The sequence below is a fragment of the Apium graveolens genome, chromosome 9, assembly GCF_009905375.1.
Source record: "Apium graveolens cultivar Ventura chromosome 9, ASM990537v1, whole genome shotgun sequence".
NCBI lineage: Eukaryota > Viridiplantae > Streptophyta > Magnoliopsida > Apiales > Apiaceae > Apium > Apium graveolens.
In genome coordinates this window covers 286501119-286522355 of record NC_133655.1, presented here as the reverse complement: position 1 = coordinate 286522355, position 21237 = coordinate 286501119, and the positions used below count along the sequence as shown (strand labels likewise).

General features: G+C 33.3%; 4 protein-coding genes across 4 annotated transcripts; 3 read left to right on the top strand and 1 right to left on the bottom strand.

Moving 5' to 3' along the window:
* Positions 1–1167: 1167 nt before the first annotated feature.
* Positions 1168–10547, top strand: LOC141686513 (putative serine/threonine-protein kinase PBL15). Its single transcript, XM_074491546.1, has 6 exons — positions 1168–1309; positions 8419–8816; positions 9396–9531; positions 9629–9768; positions 9879–10002; positions 10123–10547. The coding sequence occupies exons 1-6, from the start codon at positions 1216–1218 to the stop codon at positions 10545–10547; spliced, it is 1317 nt and encodes a 438-aa protein (XP_074347647.1). The 5' UTR covers positions 1168–1215.
* LOC141683611 (SH3 domain-containing protein 1-like) lies at positions 1277–6550 on the top strand. Its single transcript, XM_074488347.1, has 10 exons — positions 1277–1415; positions 2873–2977; positions 3093–3162; positions 3246–3394; positions 4116–4217; positions 4305–4499; positions 5274–5336; positions 5425–5574; positions 5779–5853; positions 6256–6550. The coding sequence occupies exons 1-10, from the start codon at positions 1356–1358 to the stop codon at positions 6379–6381; spliced, it is 1095 nt and encodes a 364-aa protein (XP_074344448.1). The 5' UTR covers positions 1277–1355; the 3' UTR covers positions 6382–6550.
* An 819-nt stretch (positions 10548–11366) lies between the features above and the next one.
* LOC141682539 (protein NUCLEAR FUSION DEFECTIVE 4-like) lies at positions 11367–15236 on the bottom strand. Its single transcript, XM_074487226.1, has 3 exons — positions 14748–15236; positions 12260–13185; positions 11367–12166 (listed from the first exon to the last, which is right to left on the bottom strand). The coding sequence occupies exons 1-3, from the start codon at positions 15177–15179 to the stop codon at positions 11698–11700; spliced, it is 1827 nt and encodes a 608-aa protein (XP_074343327.1). The 5' UTR covers positions 15180–15236; the 3' UTR covers positions 11367–11697.
* A 4181-nt stretch (positions 15237–19417) lies between these two features.
* Positions 19418–21230, top strand: LOC141683292 (uncharacterized). Its single transcript, XM_074487983.1, has 2 exons — positions 19418–20984; positions 21094–21230. Exons 1-2 carry the CDS (start codon positions 19520–19522, stop codon positions 21123–21125), a joined length of 1497 nt encoding a protein of 498 aa, XP_074344084.1. The 5' UTR covers positions 19418–19519; the 3' UTR covers positions 21126–21230.
* The last annotated feature ends 7 nt before the right edge of the window (positions 21231–21237 follow it).

Genomic DNA, 21237 nt, shown 5'->3' with positions numbered 1-21237 from the left:
AAAACATAATTTTATTAAAATTTCATTGAAGAGTCAGAAGTGTCGGATTCAGAAGTTGAGACTATTTTGATCGATGAAAATACTTGATTCCAAGTATTCCTGAACCACCATAGAAAAATAAAAAATAAAGAGACACATATTGCACTTAGAGATGCATTAATTGAGCATTTGTGGGAAGAATATACTAATTCGGAAAATTATTGTGTTTCAATTATATTTTGTATGTTAATTATTGTAATAAATGTGTTTTTCGTGAATTAAGCGCACAACTTTAACATTTTTATGTGTTATAGAAATTTTTTATAATTTAATTAATTTATGAAATGTTATAGAAATTATTCATAATGATTAAACGATAAATTTAAGATAAAATTGCTTAATATAATATTTATATATTATTATATGTAAAAAGTAATTTGGATCATACTATTAGAGTTGTTCAGAAATTTGAATCATTATTTAATCAGTTGGTGATCCAAAAATGTTGGGCTCAGGGTCTCAACCTGTCAACCATGTGGTGAGTGTTTCTTTGCTTTCGGTTACAATTAATGGGCTTTAACATCAATCTTTTCAAAATTGTCTTTTCAATTTGCCTACTTTCTCAAACTGTTTTGGTCTCCTGCTCCATACATAGGAATCTTTATCTTCTTTCGGTTCTATGCTTCCATGTTTCTAGTAATTTTAACTTTTCAACTTTTTTGGTAAATTGGTTACAATCCTTTTTACCCTTTAAAAATATGTATACATCTTAAAATGTTTCTTGGCCGAAATTTCTTTTGTTTATAAACACTATTGTTTCTACTTTATATATAATAAAAAATTTCAGAAATAAATGTTACAAATTTTTTTTTTAAGGTTTAAATCCGTTATTATAACTATACACCATTTTATATCTCCGGGTTGATAATTTGTGCGAAGGACGAGCCTAGATTAAAAATTCAAATTATTTTTTGCATAGAATTCAACCTCATACCCCATAAAATAAATAATTCTTTTAAATTTAGCACATTTTTTAAAAATATTGCTAAACTTACAAAATAATTTGTAAAAACCATGACACCAAAATGGTTTTGGTCACGTGCACATAAACTTACGGCACGTGCAACCTTTTCCGGAAAGTCTTCATAAAAGTAAGAAAATAAAAATTCCCATTTCTTTCATCTAATGTCAGAGAAAACAACAGTTATGCTTTTAGATATTCAACCCCTTTTCTAGATGCTGCAAAACACACACACGCACACACACGCACACACACAAAACACACACATATTCTGTAAACATGTATCTATGATTCTTGAAGATAGTACTAGTACAAGACTATAAGTGGTGTTTTATAAGAACAAGATCAAGCAAAAATGGAGGCAATTAAAAGACAAGCTAGCAAGTTTAGAGAACAAGTAGCTAAACAACAGCAGGTTTTAAGCTTTTTATTAATACCCATTTTGATTATGATTTGTTATGTGTATTTTCTTGGTCAAGTTCTTGATTTGAGCTCTTTTAGCTAAAAAAGATTCAATTTTTATGATTGCTACATTAAAAGATGCAATTTTTATTGATACCCATTTTGATTATGAATTGTTTAATGTATTTTCTTTGTCAAGTTCTTGATTTGAGCTCTTTTTACTAATAAAGATTCAATTTTTATGCTTGCTAAATTAAAAGATGCATCTTTATATTTAGCAAAAAAAAAAAAAAAAAAAAAAAAAAAAAAAAAAAGATGCATCTTTATTGATACCCATTTTGATTATGGATTGTTTAATGTAGTTTCTTTGTCAAGTTCTTGATTTGAGTTCTTTTAGCTAAAAAAAGATTCAATTTTTATGCTTGCTAAATTAAAAGATGGATTTTTTATGATTGCCCTTTTGATTCTTTGCTTTAATTTTGATTAAAGATAATTTTTTGTAAGTGGGTAATTTTATTTTTTGATGAATTTGTTGTGTTTATTGTGTAGACACCAATATAGTGTGCATATGGAAGCCGAGGTTGTGTTTGAGGTCTTTTTGAGCAAGTGGTTTGGAGTTCGAATATCGAGAATTTAAGATACTAATGTTGAATTTAAGATACTAATTTTGAATATTGGTTCTATATTAGGTCCTGGTGATCCACTATTTAATCTCAAATGTGGTTTCGACTTTCGAGGGAGGAAGCTATTTATTGTCTAGTACATCTGTCAAATATTGTAGGATCAAAATATTGCTATATGAATTTATTAAGATATACTTATAAGTTCATGATTGATTACAGCTGTTTTAATGTTTGATAATGCAATTACATGATTTATGAACTTAATAAAAGAATTCTTGATTTCCCTCTTCAAATTGATTTTTTTATGCATATTTACTTGTGACTTGGCCCTTTGGGAAATCCATATGGTAGTAGGTAGTTATTCGACTTCTCAGTCTGGCTCTACACTCACTCGCACTAATCATCCCTTGGGGTTCGACATCTTTTTTACCTTCCAACATTATTTTGTGTACAGAGTTCGTGTTAATGGGACTGTACAGATTTTTAAAGAAAGACATCGATTTTATAAATCCAAACTTAAATATCATATTGAGTCAGATGGGAATTAGCTGATTAGGGCACAAAATGACGAACATACAGTGCTGCCTGCTGTTAGAAGATTTGTGCCAACTTAATACTGCAAACCTGGAATAGTTAAATTTAAATTTTTTCAATCATCCACTATTGGCGTTTGTAGTAGACATCTCCCGTCTTCTTATCTTTTTATCGACTCCATTCACGAAGCGTTTTTTCCTTAGAAACGTGGTTGTTCCATCGATAAAAAGGTTGACATTGCTATACTCTGGGATAAAGTCATTTTGCAAGAAGTCATCACAGTTTTGATCTTAAGACTAGCATAATTCTGCAGGCTATTTTAAAGCAATTGGGTAAAGAAACAGACATTTTTGATGATGATGAACTTCAAGGTTACCAAAAACTTCAAAATTTGTACAACTCTACCAGGGAAACTAAGGTTTGTCATGAAGTCCTTTTTTACTATGTAGACATACCTGTTTGTAGTTCTGCCAAAATAAAAGAGCTTTGAACCTATCATCGACTCTCCCATTTCCCAATCTCGTGATTTGCAGCATTTTCAGAGGGAAATTGTTCGTGGTGTTGAAAGTTCTGTTTCAACAATCAAAAAGCAGTTGGAGATCGGTGAGTGTGATTCTGCCTTCCTTATATCAATTTTTTTTGTGAATTGTTGATAAAAGATATATAATATTGAACCCTGTTTGTAGTTAGAAAGTTGGCGGAAAATTGTTGCAAATTTGCAAATGAATATCAAGAAGCCGGTTCTTCAGTTTCCAGAGCTGTCATGCAATTTGGAACTGCACATAGTTCCATAGAAGATGAGAAGGAAACTATGGTTGGCATCTTTGTTGATCAGGTATATAGGTAAACTTTTGTCTTGTTTTATATATGTGAAGATATGTATGACAAGGAGGTCTTTCAATAAAGCTTATGAAGTCCCATAATATTAAATAAGTGAATAACACAAATTTCTCCTTCATATTATGTATTTATACAAACCGATTTAAAATCTGACAGAGGAATGTCATAAATGTTTTATGAAACATCATATCCCCAACGTGATTGCAGAAATCTTAAGCTATCAACGAGTTCCTGAAAAAAATATCATCTTATAATATGAACCCTCCCCCCCCCCAAAAAAAAAAAACACCACATAGCACCAGGGTGTGTTTTATATAAACCTAAGCCTTATATTATTAGTTACTATTCTGAACTGGGTCATTACTCTTTTTTTTATTGTGCTATATATTGAGGATAGTGAAGTTAAGATTCTTCCTTGCTGATTTAGTTGCTATTTCAGAGAAAGGTTGGTTGGATTCTTAGAGATTCTACATTGTGTTTATATGTTTACAGGATGTAGTTATATTTTCAACCTTCGTTGCATTATTAAGTGTTATTTTTCTATATAGCCTGTTTATTAAATTAATTTTCTCTTTTTTCACTTTCTCCCATTGTTTTTTTGCTAAGCTTACTTTCTCTCATTGTTCTCCAGCCAACTTAATGTTATATCTCTATATAAATTTTCTTTGAGGGCTCTTCCTCCTTTTCACGTCAGAATTAATGTTAGCAAGTCGCAGGTATCCAATCCACTAAGGGCATCAATAACAGGCGCTCCACTGGAAGATGCTCGTCACTTGACTCGTCGTTGTGAAAGACTTAGGCAAGAGGTTGAATCTCAGGTATTACTGATTTCAGTAAGGGTGTATTGTGATAAACTAAATTATGTAGCTAGAGTTTCTTCTATTGCTTACACCTCTTTTCATTAGGCAGCTGAAGTAATAAAACGTCAATCAAGAAGCAGAGATGCTTCTGTAGAGAGTGTCATTAAGCTTAAAAATGCAGAAGCAAGATTGAAAGAGCATAGAGCTTCGATGGTGGTACTCCAGAGAGAAGCAACCACTGCTATGTTGTCAGTAGAGGATCAGCAGCAACAGCTAACTTTCCAAAAGCTTGTTACCATGGTACAGTGACTTTTTTTTTAAAAAAAAATTTGGAGTTGTGTATACTTGTTGGCAATATGTCCTGGGATCTGGGCGCTTGCATAATCATAGTCATCCACTCTTGGCAATGCAGCTGTCGGAAAGGAAAGAAATAGGCAGTTTGAACATGATAAACAAATTACTAAATCACTTCTTCTCTCTTTTGGTTGGGAGGACTGGACGGGGATATGAATGGAATGAAACTTTATATGCAAACTAAAGGTAGAAGAGGTAAAAATGGAAAAAATAAAATAATGCAATTTTTTAATGACGGGGATCGGAAGGGAAATGAGTAGGAAGGACTAAAGGAGAATAAAGCATTCTTTTTCCCATTGGTGGATTCAACTCTAGTTTATATTGCTTTAAATGGAAATGGAAAAAGAACAATTTAAAGTTTCTACACAAAATAGTATAAATTATCATGCCATGCAATTTCATTCCTTCCAACCAACAGAACATTAGTTTCTGCGGATACAATAAACTGAAGTTGCGATCCCTTCATGTAGTAAGCGCCATTGTGTTCTTTAGAGGCTATGGTTTTGTAGTCGAGAGAGTTGACAATTCGGACTGCTCCTCTGATGTCTTTATAATTATATTTTCATGTGTGGATTGTTGACTGGTCAAAATGAGACTGGCAGACACTCTCAGCATTAGTTGTTAATTCACTCCACAGAAAGGCATAGTTTTGGGGTGTTTCATCCCCCACCCATATTGTTTATGATAAAACTGTATGGTCCTCACCTTTTCAACTCACAGGTGGGCGCTGAGAGATCTTATCATGTATATGCTTTAGACATTTTAGATGAGCTACATGCCAAGGTAAGACATTTCATTTTCAAAAAACACGCTCAAAGTAGAAATTTAAAAATGGTTCTGGCCCTAAAAATTTGCTTCTTGTTATATTCAGATGATATTGGAGATGCAACTAATAGAGTCCTCGTGGAAACCAGCAAGTTTTCAAGGCGATCTGAATGCTACACCTGCACACAAGGAAACTTTAAGTGGCCCTGATGATCAGTCAACTGATAATGAAGGCCATGACTACTTTATGGCAAAGGTAAGCTGTTCGACTAATCAAGTACTGTATGCTGTATTATCCTTTTTTAGCAAATATGATCTGTATCAACAGTATTTAAGGCTTGGATTTGCTATGATTAAAGAGCACTGTAGACAGATGACTTGAAAATGTACAGTTAATTTTGGTTGGCCTAAGTTGCTCTCTTGAAGTTGATTCGACTGAATTTCGAACATTGTAACACAGGTTAGACACCCATTTGATGCTCAAACTGATGGCGAGCTAAATTTAGCAATTGATGAATATGTTGCGGTTTACAAGGTACTTTTTTCTATTTTGCTGATCCTATTATAAAAGTGAATATCTTATGGTTATTAATGATTACTATCTCTTACCTTGTATTAAAGAAATCCCCAGAAACACACACAATAGCTCTCACTGAGTAACCATAAGAGAAACCGCCGCAGTGCATATTTCCTCTGCACTTGGCCTTTTAGCCTGTGAATGTTTGCTCAAATATTGCGGTGAGAACCAAAACGAACAAGACACAAATTTTAAGCAGGGTTGGGCAAGATCAATCTAAATAGACTCATTTCTTGAGAAAATGTATTAGAAAAGTTATGGAAAATTCTGAGAAATTTTTTAAGGAATATATTGGTAAGTTTTCCGAATTCTGATCAGCAAGTGACATAACCTGTGTATTTTTGCATAATTCGTAAACAGGTTGCTCCTAGCGGATGGTCTGAAGGTAAATGCATGGGTAGAACTGGATGGTTTCCGTCGGCCTATGTAGAAAGAGTGGACAATGCTCTTGTTCACAACACATTAGAAATGATCAGTTCACCTTAAATTATCACATATGACTCTATCCTTTTGAGGTTTTTGCACAGGGTCTATAATTGTAAATTTTGATGACTTATGGAGCAATTGATAATTTCTTTTGAAAAAACATTTATGTATTTAAATATTTTGTTATTTTTTTTGAAAAAAACATTTATGTATTTAAATTTATTGTTTATTGTTGATAATAGTAACAAGATTAGTTGTTTGAACTCTTTCAAAGAAAATATTGGTTGAGTTTGTACTGGGGTATAGTTGACAGTTGACACTGTCTTAGAGCCTATTTAGGTTGGTTAGTTTAATAAATGTCTTACTAAGTTGGCCCCAAATGTCACTTTTTATTTAAATGGCCCTCAATGTCATTTTCTAAATAATTGGCCCCAAATGTTACTACAAAACGGAGTTTCGGAAGTTTTTGTTATTAATAAAAAACGGAGTTGCTTGTTTTCCATTTTAATTTTTTTTCCCAAAAAAAAATTTGAAAACGCAACTTCAATTCGTGTTTATGAGGGTAAAACGCAATCTCGGGATGAGTTTCTCATATTAACTCATTTTGGATCTGCGTTTTATTTTTTGTTTTTTTTGCATTCTGAGAAAAACTCGGTTAGAAATTGTGTTTTTACGAAAAACTCATTTTGAAACGCCGTTTTTATATCCATAAACTCAAAACGATACTGTGTTTTTGACCGAAACAATTTCTGAAATTGCGTTTTCATCAAAAACTCAGTTTGAAACCGCGTTTTTAGACAAAAACACGAAACGAAACTGCGTTTTTCTTTTATTTAAAAAAAATAAATAAATATTATTATAGAAAAACTCAACACGAGACTGCGTTTTTCGTCTATTTTTAAAAATTTCACCCGAATCGCCGTTTTCAAGTGACATTTGGGACCGAAAATTCAAAAAGTGACATTGAGGTTCATTTGACCCCAAATAGTGACATTTGGGGCCTTAATTCAAGTTTTTTTGCTAGATAAACTCACGCACACCGGTTTCGAACCCATGACCTCTTCCTACACCAGTTGCATGCGAAAAGCGAGTATTTTAATTTAGAGTTATTTGCAAAATGCATCCCCGTGGTTTGGTCAAAATGCATTTTTTTATCTATACTTTAGATAACTGCACTTTGCATCCCCTTACTATTTCGGCGCGACAAATTGCACCATTTTCGTTAAATTTATTAAAATTCTCAGGGCAATTTTAGGAAATTAAAATATTTAATTATAATTAGATCATTATTTAAGTTTTTTGACCCTCTAAATGATACTTTTCGAAAAAATTTAAAGAACGAAAATTACAGAGAACGAAAAAATCTTTTCAAAATAATAACATTCAAAATTATCAAAAAATTTACGAAGCCAAAATTAAATAAAATATATACTTATTGAATTTATTAAAAACAATTATAAAAAAATATTTCAATTTTGAACCTTTTTATTTCGAGGAGATCTTTTTATTCTCTACAACTTCCGTTCTTTAAATTTTTTCGAAAAGTATCATTTAGAGGGTCAAAAAACTTAAATAATGATCTAATTATAATTAAATATTTTAATTTCCTAAAATGCCCCTGAGAATTTTAACAAATTTAACGAAAATGGTGCAATTTGTCGCGCCGAAATAGTAAGGGGATGCAAAGTGCAGTTATCTAAAGTATAGGTAAAAAAATGCATTTTGGCCAAACCACGGGGATGCATTAAATAACTCAAAAAATTATAAAAAATAATATTTTCAATGAGATTTGATGATCTGCATCCGTAAAAGTGAAAAAAGCCGTTGTCGCTGCCAAAAGCATTCTTACATTAAGGAAAAAAAATTATAAGTTCAGTGGAGTGGCTAAGAACCTGGGTAGGTACAGAACACAGAATCTCTGTTAAAAAAAACAGAGTAAACAGAATCATAATCAGATCTTTTTTTATCTCTGAAATATAGGGATTGTTATCACTACTGCAATTTTCACACACATCACACAGTCAGCATCCTACAATACTCACTCTTACACTTATAAATAATGTGCTTAAACATTCTTTCTCAACTAAAAGATGACAGGCTCAAAACCCTGGAAGCCCTTTGCAGCAAACTGCTGTTCAGTTGATGATAAAACCATTTTTAGCAGACGTCGAACCTCGAAATCTGATGTTTCCAATAATGCTGCTCCACTGCCTTTGCTTAGTCGAATTTCGATATCTGATATTAGTAGTTCTTCTTCAAATGGTCTCAGTGAAGAGCTGATGCACAATGTTTGTCGTGATTTGGTTGATTTTAAGTTGAGTGAGTTGCGACATGTAACGCAGAGTTTTGCCAGGGGGTTTTTGTTAGGGGAAGGAGGGTTTGGGAAGGTTTATAAGGGATATTTGGATGATAGTACTAAGAGAGGATTTAAGGCTAAAGCTGTTGCTGTTAAGTTTCTTAATGTTGAAGGACAACAAGGTCACAGGGAATGGCTTGTAAGTTTTTTCTATCATGCATGCACTACTTGTCTGTGTCTGAGTAACCAGTCCACCTAAAATCTTAAGGTGTTGGAGGCTAGAGAAAGGTCTAACCGAATCTATATTCTAACTACTTTTTTCTTTTATTTGTTAAATCTCTGTTCATTTTAACATAAATTGGAATAAGCTTCTGCTGGTTATTCCCTCAGAGCCTCGCTATAGGCGAGCACGACCCGTGTCTAGGGCCCCAACAGTCTGCCCCAAGATTTTTAAATTCTTATATATATATTTGTAGAATACGCGCATATATTATGCATGTTAGGCCCCGAAAACTGAATTTTAACCAAGGCCTCCTTAGGGCTCAGGGTAGGCCTCTATGTTTCGATCTTTAATATATATGCAACAAATTTGTATATCATGAAAATCTTTCGAGAATCATGTTTCCTCGTCAATGCTACAATCGTCGTGAATGTAATACTGATTAGCATCGTGAAAAAATTACGTTTGATCAAATGGCACAAACTTGACTTAGCTTGTGGAAAAGATCGAGTTTTTCTGCAGTTCGCGTGTTAAAAGTGTTTTTTTTTGTTGTTGTAGGCGGAGGTGATATTTCTAGGGCAGATGAGGCACCCAAACTTGGTTAAATTGATTGGATATTGTTGCGAAGATGAAGAACGACTTCTTGTTTACGAGTTCATGCCCCGTGGAAGCTTGGAAAATCATCTGTTCAAGAGTGAGTATACTGTCAGTGCATCATTACCTAATATGCTTCCATTTTAAAAAATTATGAAAATGAGTTCTGATGGTAATACGATGAGTCGATGATGAAGGGATATCGAATGTTTCATTAACATGGAGCACGAGATTGAAGATTAGTATAGGAGCAGCAAAAGGCCTGGCTTTCTTGCACGGTGCTGAGAAACCTGTTATATACCGTGACTTCAAAGCTTCAAATATCCTCCTTGATTCTGTATGTTTATTTGTGTGTGCTTCGCGATTTTCCAATATGTTTGGCATTGTATATCTGTATGCATTTGAGAATGTATGTTCAACGAGGCTGTGTTTTGTCTAAATGCACAGGAGTACAATGCAAAATTGTCGGATTTTGGACTGGCAAAATTGGGACCTCAGGGAACTGATACACATGTCACTACGCGTGTGATGGGTACTTATGGATATGCAGCTCCCGAATATGTCAGCACAGGTAACTACTCGATGAATAGATATTAGCACAGTAGCTAGAAAACAGAATCAATTGTAGTACATTGTTAAATGAGACTGATTTGATTCAAAAATTTCGTCTCAATCATCACAAATTATGCAGGACACTTGACAACCAATAGCGATGTCTATAGCTATGGAGTCGTGCTACTTGAACTACTCACAGGACGAAGAGCTATGGAGAGAACAAGAGCGGGGAAGCACAGCCTGGTTGATTGGGCTAAACCATACCTAGCTAGTACTCGGAGGTTCCATTCCATTATGGATCCACAGCTTTCAGGACAATACTCATCTAAAGGTGCAAAAAAAATGGCAAGTTTGGCACTCCAGTGTGTCAGTTCAAATCCTAAAGATAGGCCAAAGATGCCTCAGATCATTGAAGCACTTGAAGCATTGCAGCCCCTTAGAGACATGGCTGTGACCTCTGGGAACTGCCAAGTTTCTCCGAAAACAGCAAGAAGTACTAACAGTGGAAGCAATGTCGCGAATAGGAGAGAGTATCCTGTTTTTCCTAATCACAAGGCATAATTTGGATGTGCAGCAACAAGACTAAAAAATGCAGTACTGGAGCTCCTGCATCAGAAAGGTTTCTCCATTTACATAACCTTATCCTTCTTTTTTTAGAAAAAAATCGAACCTGACTTTAGGGATAGTAAGTTCCAAGTAGACAATTGATTATGGCGACAAACACTTGCAATCGTTTTCTTTCAAATAAAGCTCCCTTGATGTTCATTACATTGGCAAAATTGTCGAGAATCATTCACATTACCGGATCACTCAAATTACTGCAATTCCGCGAAAGGGGAACCTGCACAGGCAAGTCATAGATAAATTTACATGTTTATGGTGTGTGTGTGTGTCAAAGGTTGTAGTAGCAAACAAGCATTTTACTTAACTGCGTCCAAATGTATCAAGCGAGTCACTGATTTCCTGTGAAGTAGCAATTGTATATCTCAGCAAATTTCTCACAGAGCTTTCTAAGGGCCGTCTATGAGGGTGTGCAAGAAACCCTACAACACATGGCCTCGGAATTAAAAGGCTCCAAATTTCTAAACCTGCATATATGTATATCATCTTGAACAACAAAAAACCTAGAATCTGCATTTCTTTCACAATTGCTCGAAAATTTACAATATTATCATTTATCTACCTGGTCAATTACAATTTTTGCATAGTTTTGTTGTTGTCTCTTTGTATTTAATTTGTCCATTTATGGTGATGTTCTTTGTAGGCATTGAGGCCACATTTCATACTTACCACATGACCACTCAAATGTTTAAGACAGGCCTGAATACAGGCAATTGGGACTGGTAGGTCACAGCCAACAACACACCATAGAGATATATTTATATACATATTTCTTTGGCCAATTTATAGAGACTTTTTTACAGCTGAGCTTGACTTTCACAAGAACAGTTTAGCTCGTTAACACCCCTGGGTACAAGTACTTCCGTCTCTTGTAACGGACTCGGAAAATTTCCGGATAACGAAAAGATTTACTGTGAAGTAGCTATTGTATATCTCAGCAAATTTAAATGTGAACAAGTACAGTTATGTAAGATTTCAGCTGTTATACTTAGACATGGAATGGCAAAATATAAGCACTGTTGACTCTATACACTGAGTGCTCCTTGAACCATGTTCCAGTTTCAAAACTATAGGTTGCGACAGACGGGCGTTAATTCAGCTCTGAAGATCTTCTGTTCTTTTCAAATCTATCGTAAGCTGTTCGAGTTCTCGCAAACAAAAGGGCACTTGATGCTAGCCCCAAAACAGATACACATCCCCACCATACGAATGTCAAGAAATAGCATTTTCTTCCCATGCACACCAATGAGTTGGGCAGCATTTGAATGTTAGCACTTGCATTGCCATCATAAACAAGAGCAGATAGATGACCATATAAAAGTGATCCAATGGGGATATTGGTTATGAGAATGTTATGATTGACACCCACACTATTAGGTCCGAAAAGCTCGGATGTTATTGAAACAGCAGCTGCAAATATGAACCCCGAACTTAAGCCAATTAGTGCTGTACCTACTTGCAATGCCATTTCACTGCCTGTTGACGCAAGCAAGAAGAAGGCTACTGGTGTTGGTAAGAGCGCAAGGGCTAACCACCCAGTCCTGGCAAAATAAATCTTCCTGCAAAAATAAGAATGTTGTATCAGTAACGTTCAAGCACTTTTATACATTAAATTACAAAATTAGTGTAAGAAACTGATATACTGTACTTACGTTCGCATGATATCTGGAGCTGCTGACAGCAAGCGACCAAAGAATGAGAAAGCAGAATATAGTGTGATTAGAGATGAGGTTGTTGAACTCAGTCCAAGTGATTGCGATATCTGTCCTAAATTGTTGCTATACACTAGTCCAATTGTACCCCCAAAAAAGTAAGCAAAGTAGTATAGCCAAAAATCCAACCTACGAACAAGCATGTTTGCTTTGTGCTCTTCGCCAAGCATTGCCAAGCGATCTCTTTCTATTATAGCCACACAACACCCTTCACTAGAGTTAGTGACTTTTTCAACAATACGATTAGAAGATGCATCATTACTACGCGCATAAGATACTCCATTAAGTACTGGACTGTTATCCTGACCGATCAACTCCTTGTGAAGTTCAAGATCATTATGATCAACAAGAATGAAATTTGATCCCTCAACACGAATGCTTGAGTAAATTGTATGATGAAACCAATCACGAGCATATACAACACCAGGAATACCTAAAGGAAGAATAAGAAGGATAATGGCACCACAGAAGAGGAGACGAGCTGATGATGGATCTCTGTAAGGGAGTACGAGAAGATAGAGGCCAGTGGTGACAGCAAGGAAATTTAGCACCAAAAATATTAGCTGGTCACGTTTAACAGCATCAGTAGGAAGAGGGTCGACTGGGGGTTGTCGTAAAATTGGAATTAGAGCTGCTATGGATGTTATAAGGGGTATGAATGCATTGAGAAGAAGGTATAGATCATTTGATGATGAATCAAATGCTTTTGCAGCAAGGTTGTACAAGGCCGCACTTAAACCATTGAAGCTTACAGTCAGAGATAATGCTAAAGGTCGATTATTTGGGAAATTTTTAATGCAGAGCACAAAACAGACTGTGTTGAACCAACAGATGCTACATCCAGCTAGCAAACACAACATGAATACCTGAAACAAGTTACAGTAAGAATAAGCAACCAAATGAGGTGATTCTACAGACAGTCTCATCAACATTGCAATGCTACGATAGCTAAAAATGTCATTAACTACTTGACAAGTTATATGTTTCCATTAACCTTATATTAAGCACAAGATAATCACAAGTTATATGTTTCCTGCCCAACATCCAAAGAGGGAAATTTTTTCTACTGCCTAATACGTGCTCCTTAAGTAATATGTTAATTATATTGAACAAGATAAAATTTGAACACGGTGAATATAGTTACAATTGCATGCTGATCGACATATAGAATTAGAGACCAGGAGCACCACCGTTCGTTCTGTTACTAGACAAAAATAATAAACGGTTTTGCACACTGTCTAGACCCTAGACTGGTTTTTTTTTCTTTTTGACAGGACTATCTAGGCTAGTTAAACACACAGCAGCAGAGTCAAATTGCATACATCACAAACTAGTAGATAACAGATGTGATTAAGTGCTCCTAATTTAACAACCTTTTGACAAATGAAGTGTAATGCCAACATCATTTACGTGTGTTGTGCAGATTGTGACAAACCATAGTCTAGAAACTTAAAATTCAACTAGGCGTAACCGGTGACATAGGAGTTACTTATCCCTAACTGAACTTTCAAAACTATACACGTAAGCTTATTTTATTAAAATCCCCTTTTATATATTTCTCCTTCGGATGATAATTGAGTACTACAATTTTTTCAGTACTGGAATAACTTGGAGAAAATAGAGCCTTTAAAACTTGTGTGGCCACTGGCCAATATCTTGACTTGGTGAAAAGATCAGAATATTCTCAAGAGATGTTACAGTATAATTTTGCAAGAAAAATTGCTCAAGAAAATCAAGAAAGTGACAATGCATTGCCCCTCCAACATACAAAACATAAAACTGTTAGTTATAACAGATACAGATATATAACAACAAACTAGCCCCACTTCGACAAACCATTATTCCATAAAATCACCAAGTTGATACAAGATTCAAGTTTACTCTTCACATAAATTCGGAAAATTCTTATATTCCCTAATTTTACCTTTTTTCCCCAATCCTGTTTTACTAGATAAAAGTTTTCGGGTTCCCCAAAAATGTTCATAAACATGTCAACCGTTTGCCGTTCTAAAATCTATTGCAATTTGATAACAATAAATTTGTAAGCTTCACGGAGAAATATTTATTAAGAAAATAATCCCGGACCATATTCATGTTAATCGAAATGTGTTCATGTCATTATAAATCGTGTCGAAAACCCAATTGTATCATGCCCTTACAAAACAGTCATTCTACTACTTAAGATTAAACATATTGCATCTTGTTAAGTTTAGTTTATGAAACACATTGTGTGCACGTTTCATGCATTCATTCCACACATACAAACACCAGAGAGAGAGAAACAGAGGAGGGAGAGGGGGGCGAGAGAGGGAGAGAGAGAGAGAGCGAGAGAGGGAGAGAGAGAGAGAGAGAGAGAGAGAGAGAGAGAGAGAGAGATTTTAACATGCAATGAATTGAACAAACAAAGAGCAGAAGAAAAACAACTAACCGCAAAATAAGGAAGAGAGATGACATTAGTAATCACAAGCCACTGAAGACCATAACCAAAAAACCCCATAAAAGCAGAAACAAACAACACAACCCACAAAGGCAAGTACATCAAAGCAAGCCCAGAAGACCATCCTACAGCTTTACCAAGATCAGAAGCCACCGCTAAATAGTTAAGTTGCACTTGCGAAACTCCCAGAACTGACTTATAATCCGATGAATAAGCCGAGAAATCAAAGTTGGTCCCTGTAAATGCTTGAATCCAAATGGTTGCAACAAGTATCATCCATTTTCTTGATTGTCCGGCCATTCTTAACGCCGCCGGTGAGGCTCTCCAGCAATGGAATGTGGAGAGTGAGGAGAGAAAAGGGTGGTGAAATTCAAGCCTAGTACGTGGCTTCATTTGTATACAAGTCTTGAGAATTTCTTTCATTGATTATGACTCTTGGAATGATAGTGATATGTTACTATTGCAATTTGCAACTTTGCAACTCCTCTGTTTGCTACTTAACTTTTTATTTTTAGAAAAAAATAATCATTTTAAACTTAAAATATTTGTAATTAGTTTTAGTTTGTTCTCCCAACTAATAACTAACATTAATTAATACTACTACTACTTAAATTATCCATACCAAATCATATTTGTCAAATTGTGGATGTCAACATATGCATATCCATATCGTAAAGAAACATGTACATGACTGGTGCAAGCATTTTCGTACGCGATACGAAAATATGATACAAAAATTACGAATTTAAATTGATCTATTTTTTACAAGAATAGAAATTATACGGTTGAATTTAGTGTCAATTTTAGGTTTACATGACACGAAACGAAAGTATACGAAAATAAATAAATATATAAATAGATTTAATAAAATTATATGATTATATGTCTTAAAATAATATTTTACATAGCCCGGGTTAGCTCTCTTGTTTAAATAGGGGATAACTATCATCTTGGTCACATGTTCGAATCCCGCGATTTACCTTGGTTCACGTGATTTGCAGGCTATTGCGTTAGCCCGTAGGGTTTACCCAGTACGCACCCAAAGGGTAGCGGCTGCAGGTTACCTACGAATCTACGATAAAATAATAATAATAATAATAATAATAATAATAATAATAATATTTTACATATAATTTTTTACAAAATAATTTTAAATTTAAATTTCACAAGACTTGGCCACACTTGATTCTTTATAACTTATTAATTTAAGACTCGATTAATAAAAATTTAATATTTAAATATATTTTTTATTTATTTTTGCCACACTTGATTCTTTATAACTTATTAATTTAAGACTCGATTAGTAAAAAATTAATATTTAAATACATTTTTGATTTATTTTTATTTTTAATTTAAAATTACACAAAATATACCATGAAATTATACGAATTAAACGTACACGAACAGAAAACGAAACAAATTTTTAGACATCCGGAGACGAAACACGAAAATTTACGACACTCAAATATACGAAGTGACCAAATTGTTAGCTTTATATACGCTACCATACTTACATACACGTGTGATACATAGAAAGCTTGGAGATGTTATTGTCAAAATGTGCATGCTTGTCAACTGTGTGTTCATAACTAATTTTCTAAAATTAGAGAAACATATGATAGATTTCATACCAAGTTTAATTTATTTATTCCGAAAAAATAAATGTAAGGTAGTCAATTAATAAATATGAAAGGAGATGGAGCTCATACTTATTTTTTTGTTCTGAAAAATATGTTTGAATCGTATCAAATAACCTTGAAACCTTAGTTTTTCGAGGATATAAATTTTGGAAGTGACATTTAGCAAATTATCTACTTCGAATGGATAAATAATTTAAGTGACAATTTATATTATTTATATTATTATATTATAAATGAATATTAAAATTTGGTTGTTGATCATCAGATCATTCACCAGAGTCGTTAAATTTGTCATATCAAAGGGAACATATATATATAATCCTAAAAATTATTATATAAAGGATTCAAGTTTCAAATATATGTAACAATATGTCAAAATTATAATTTATAATATATACACATAAAAACAAATATGCATCGTACATATTATATATTAGTATAATTTAAGTGTCTATAGAGTAATTTAAGTGCCAAATGCCAATATATTGACATAATCTCTGCAATTTATATTTACGAAAAAATTAGAGGGTGTATTCGGTTGTGATTTTGAAAATCGTGGCGTGTTGAATCCGAATTTTAAAAAATTATTTAAAATTTGATGGTAGTCAATAATAATTGTAAAAAATCTTTTAAAATTTGGTATTTACATTCTAAAAAGTCTATTAAAATCTGATTGTATTCAATTTATATTTTAAAAAAGTCCGTCAAAATATGAAACTATTTAAAAGTCCATGGATTTTTTTAATTTGAAAAGGTGTTGAATTTTAATGGATTTACTAGTACGTGTTTTGAAATCTCTCTAAAATCCTTGAGATTTTAAAGAATCTTTTGAAAATTTACACCAAATCATTCGGACTGGAATTCTACACCTAGAGTTGGGGTGAATAACTGCTATAATTAATTATAAATAATTTTTAAGTATTACCGATTATTTGGCGGGATTCGAACCTGAATGTTGAGGTTCGAACCTGGGAGTTTTACTATTGTATAAATAATAATATAAATATTTGTTGTTGGCAGGGTTCAAGCTTACGAGTTTGAGTAGTGTATATTCTTTTAGTATTTGTATCTAACGGCATGCTATTATGATATATGATGTGAGCTAGCTAATAATAAATATGTAAAGTAGAATAAAGATAACAACAAGTAAATAATACATAGAGTTTAAACCAGGTTTGACCCTTATCTCTAATGCTCTACGTCGTGTTCACTTACCAACTTGTTAAGAGAATATATAATTAATTATTGAAAATGATACAATTACAAGATTCAATAATATATCTTTTTCTTCATCCCTTATTCTGATAGCAACTTGCCGATAAGACCTATTCACTTAAGTAAATTGTCACGTAACCCCTATACGAAACTTGTATATCATCTTCTAGCCATCTAACTTCCTAAACCATTATTATACAAACTCAACCACTTAACAACAAATATTTACACCAACATAAGTTTTATGAAAATTATAACTGGAATTATGAAGTCTATCTTTATAAATATACGTGTGTATATATTAGAGTTCAAAATAATGAATATTCAATTAATGCAAAATTGTATTTTCTCGGAAAATGCAGTGTATATTTCGGGATCATTCTTGAAAGTAAGTATATCCAAAAATAATTATAGACTAAGTTAACTTTCAAATTTAATCAATAATATCCCCCAACTTGACCAAGTCTCATTGCAATTTTGTTATTATTTGAATGTTATGATAATCTTGAAATACGTTTAAAATAAGACAAATTTGAAAATAGTTTAACAACGTCCATCTTTAGTTTAATTAAACACCGATCTATTAGAAAGTTGCAATGCTAAAATTTCTATTAACAACTTTCTAAAAAATAGCAAATGTATTTGTTTTAAAAAAAATTAATCAAAGATGAGTTATAATATATTTAAACACGTTAAATATACAATGAAATCTTTGTGACAAACTAAATTTATCATGGAATATAATTTTTGCAAAATAATACTACTAACATATTAATATATTATAATCAGATTATTAATAAGACAAAATTACGAGTTATAAGCTTTTCCAGAGTATGATCATAAAAATTATAAGGATATTAGAAACTCTGCAAGATTATTTTTTCAACTCCATCAAAATCCGAGAACAATTAAAATTAACGAAAATATCAATACTAAGGGAACCGACCAAACATTTATTTTCTCTTTGAAGTTCGTATCCATCGTAGTATTAGGTGTTATGACTAGGGCTGAAGAAAAAGCCAATCAATCCGAAAAATCGACCTAAACCACCTCTCTTTTGGACCCACCAACCCGAACCATTCAAAACCGATGTATTAATGGGTTTACTTTTTTAAAACCCAAATATGTTGGACTGGGTCAAGATTTATCAAATTTAAACCCTTACCCAACCCAACCCGTTATATAATTGAATTACATTGTCAATATAAAATATATGTTTAGTCTATTATATATTTAGTTCAATTCAATTTCATTACATGTTAACTCATCTCAACACATTAGTCCATCCTAATATGATAGTATAAGTTTAAATATTTGACCGATGAACTATAAATTATAAACTAATAAAAAAAACTTGTTTTAATCTTCATTTATACATACATAAAAATATTTGTTAAAGATAATTGTACACTTTATTTATTCTGATGACTTGTGCGAAATTAACATAATGAACTACTGTAATATTTGACATTTGCAAAATTAGTAGTCGGACTTTGGATTATGATTTTTAATTTAATATCTAAAATTTATTCGGTTGAGTGTTGACGTAAAATGATAAGAGTATAGGCCAAACAGACCCAACCCGATATATAAATAATAGGGTTGAGTTAAAAATATTTTTTCAGGTCAATGGTTAAAATTTTTATAAATCAAACTAATTGGATTGAATTATTTTTTCATCCGAAATCCCGTAATTATTAGGGCAGAGGGAACAGGGGCCTAGTTTGACCCAAACCAAATTTGGGCCAAACTCCATTAATTTATTTTCGAAATATGCATCCAAAGCCCAAACAATCAGTCTCTTCTTCCCCAGAAACATCAGCTAAATTTTACTCTCTCTCTCTCTCTCTCTCTCAGCCAATTCATCTGCGCAATCTTTCTTCATTCTTCAACCTGTACATACAAAAAATGTATCTAAAACCACCCAATTCTTCACTCAACAAAACCACCCTAAAATCACTTAAAATTTCATACTTTTTACACCAAAGTTTCAATTTTTATCACATTTTATCAAGATTTTCAACATCATCACTAGCCAACATTTCTGATTCTCAACCCACTTCACTTTCAACTTCATTGTACACTTTTTTACCACACACCCAAAATCCCAATAACATAGTCAACATAATTTGCTCGAATTTTAAAATTTTGAAAAAAAGACCCAATTTTTCAGTTCTTGAAAATGACATAAAAGTTCTTGAAAATGACTTAAAAGGGGTCATTTCTCATTTGGGTACTCAAGAAATTACAAGGGTTTTGTTGAGATGCCAGTCAGATTCTTATACAGCTTTGTGTTTCTTCAATTGGGTAAGAAATGATCTTTGTATTAGTCCTAATGTTCATAATTATTGTGTACTTGTTCATATATTAGTATGGTCTAAGAACTTTTCGAAAGCAATGGCATTGTTGTTAGAAGTGATAGAATTGAGTAGGAGTGTTTCGGGTGGTTCGGATGTGTTTAAAGTTTTGGTTTTGAGTACTAATGAGTGTAGTTGGGAACCTGTTGTTTTTGAAATGCTGGTTAAGGCTTATGTTAAGAAGGGTATGGTTAGAGAAGGTTTTAGTGTTTTTAGGAGGATGGTGAGGTTTGGACTTGTTCCGAGTGTTGTTACGGTTAATTGTCTTTTGACTGGGCTTTCGAAGTTTAATTATGTTGATAGATGTTGGTATTTGTTTGAAGAGATGGGGAGGATTGGAGTTCGTGCGAATTGTTTTACTTTTAATATATTGACTCATGTGTTGTGTAAAGGTGAGGATGTTAATAAGGTGAATAAGTTCTTGGATGAGATGGAAGAAAAAGGATTTATCCCCGATGTTGTGACTTATAATACATTGATTGATAGTTATTGTAAGAAGCGGAGATTAAAAGAAGCAATCTATCTATTTAATATTATGTATAGGAGAGGCGTACTGCCAGATTTGGTTACGTACACTGCTTTGGTGAATGGTTACTGCAAGGACATGAACATGAGAGAGGCTCATAAGCTCTTTCACCGCATGATTCAGGAAGGGCTTTGTCCTGATGTTACGTCTTATAACACCCTTATATGTGGTTATTGCAGAGAGGGAATGATGCACGAGGCTAGAACTTTGTTGCGTGATATGATTGGCAATGGGGTTCTGCCTGATAATTTTTGCTGTTGGATACTTGTCAAAGGTTATGAAAAGCAGGACAGGTTGCTTTCAGCATTAAATTTGCTTGTGGAACTTCAAAGATTTAATGTTCTAATTCCTAAAGATATATACAATTATTTAATCGTTGCTCTGTGTAAAGATAATAGGGCATTAGCTGCAAAGAATCTTTTGGATCGAATGTCTACAGATGGCCATGAGACGACCGAGAAAATATTCAATGAGATCGTAAATTGTCTTTGTAAGTGTGATTATGCCGAGGAGGCATTGACTCTAAAAGCTGATATGGTTTATAAAGGTTTAAAACTCTCCTTAGTCTCATATAGAGCTATCATTTGTTGCTTGTGTAGATCAACTAGAAATGCAGAAGGTGAATCCTTGATGAGGGAAATGATTGAATCTGGTTTTGTGCCTGATGTGGAAATTTTAAGAGCTTTAATTCATGGGTTTTGTGCCGAAAGAAATGTTTATAAAGCGGAATTGTTGCTGAGCTT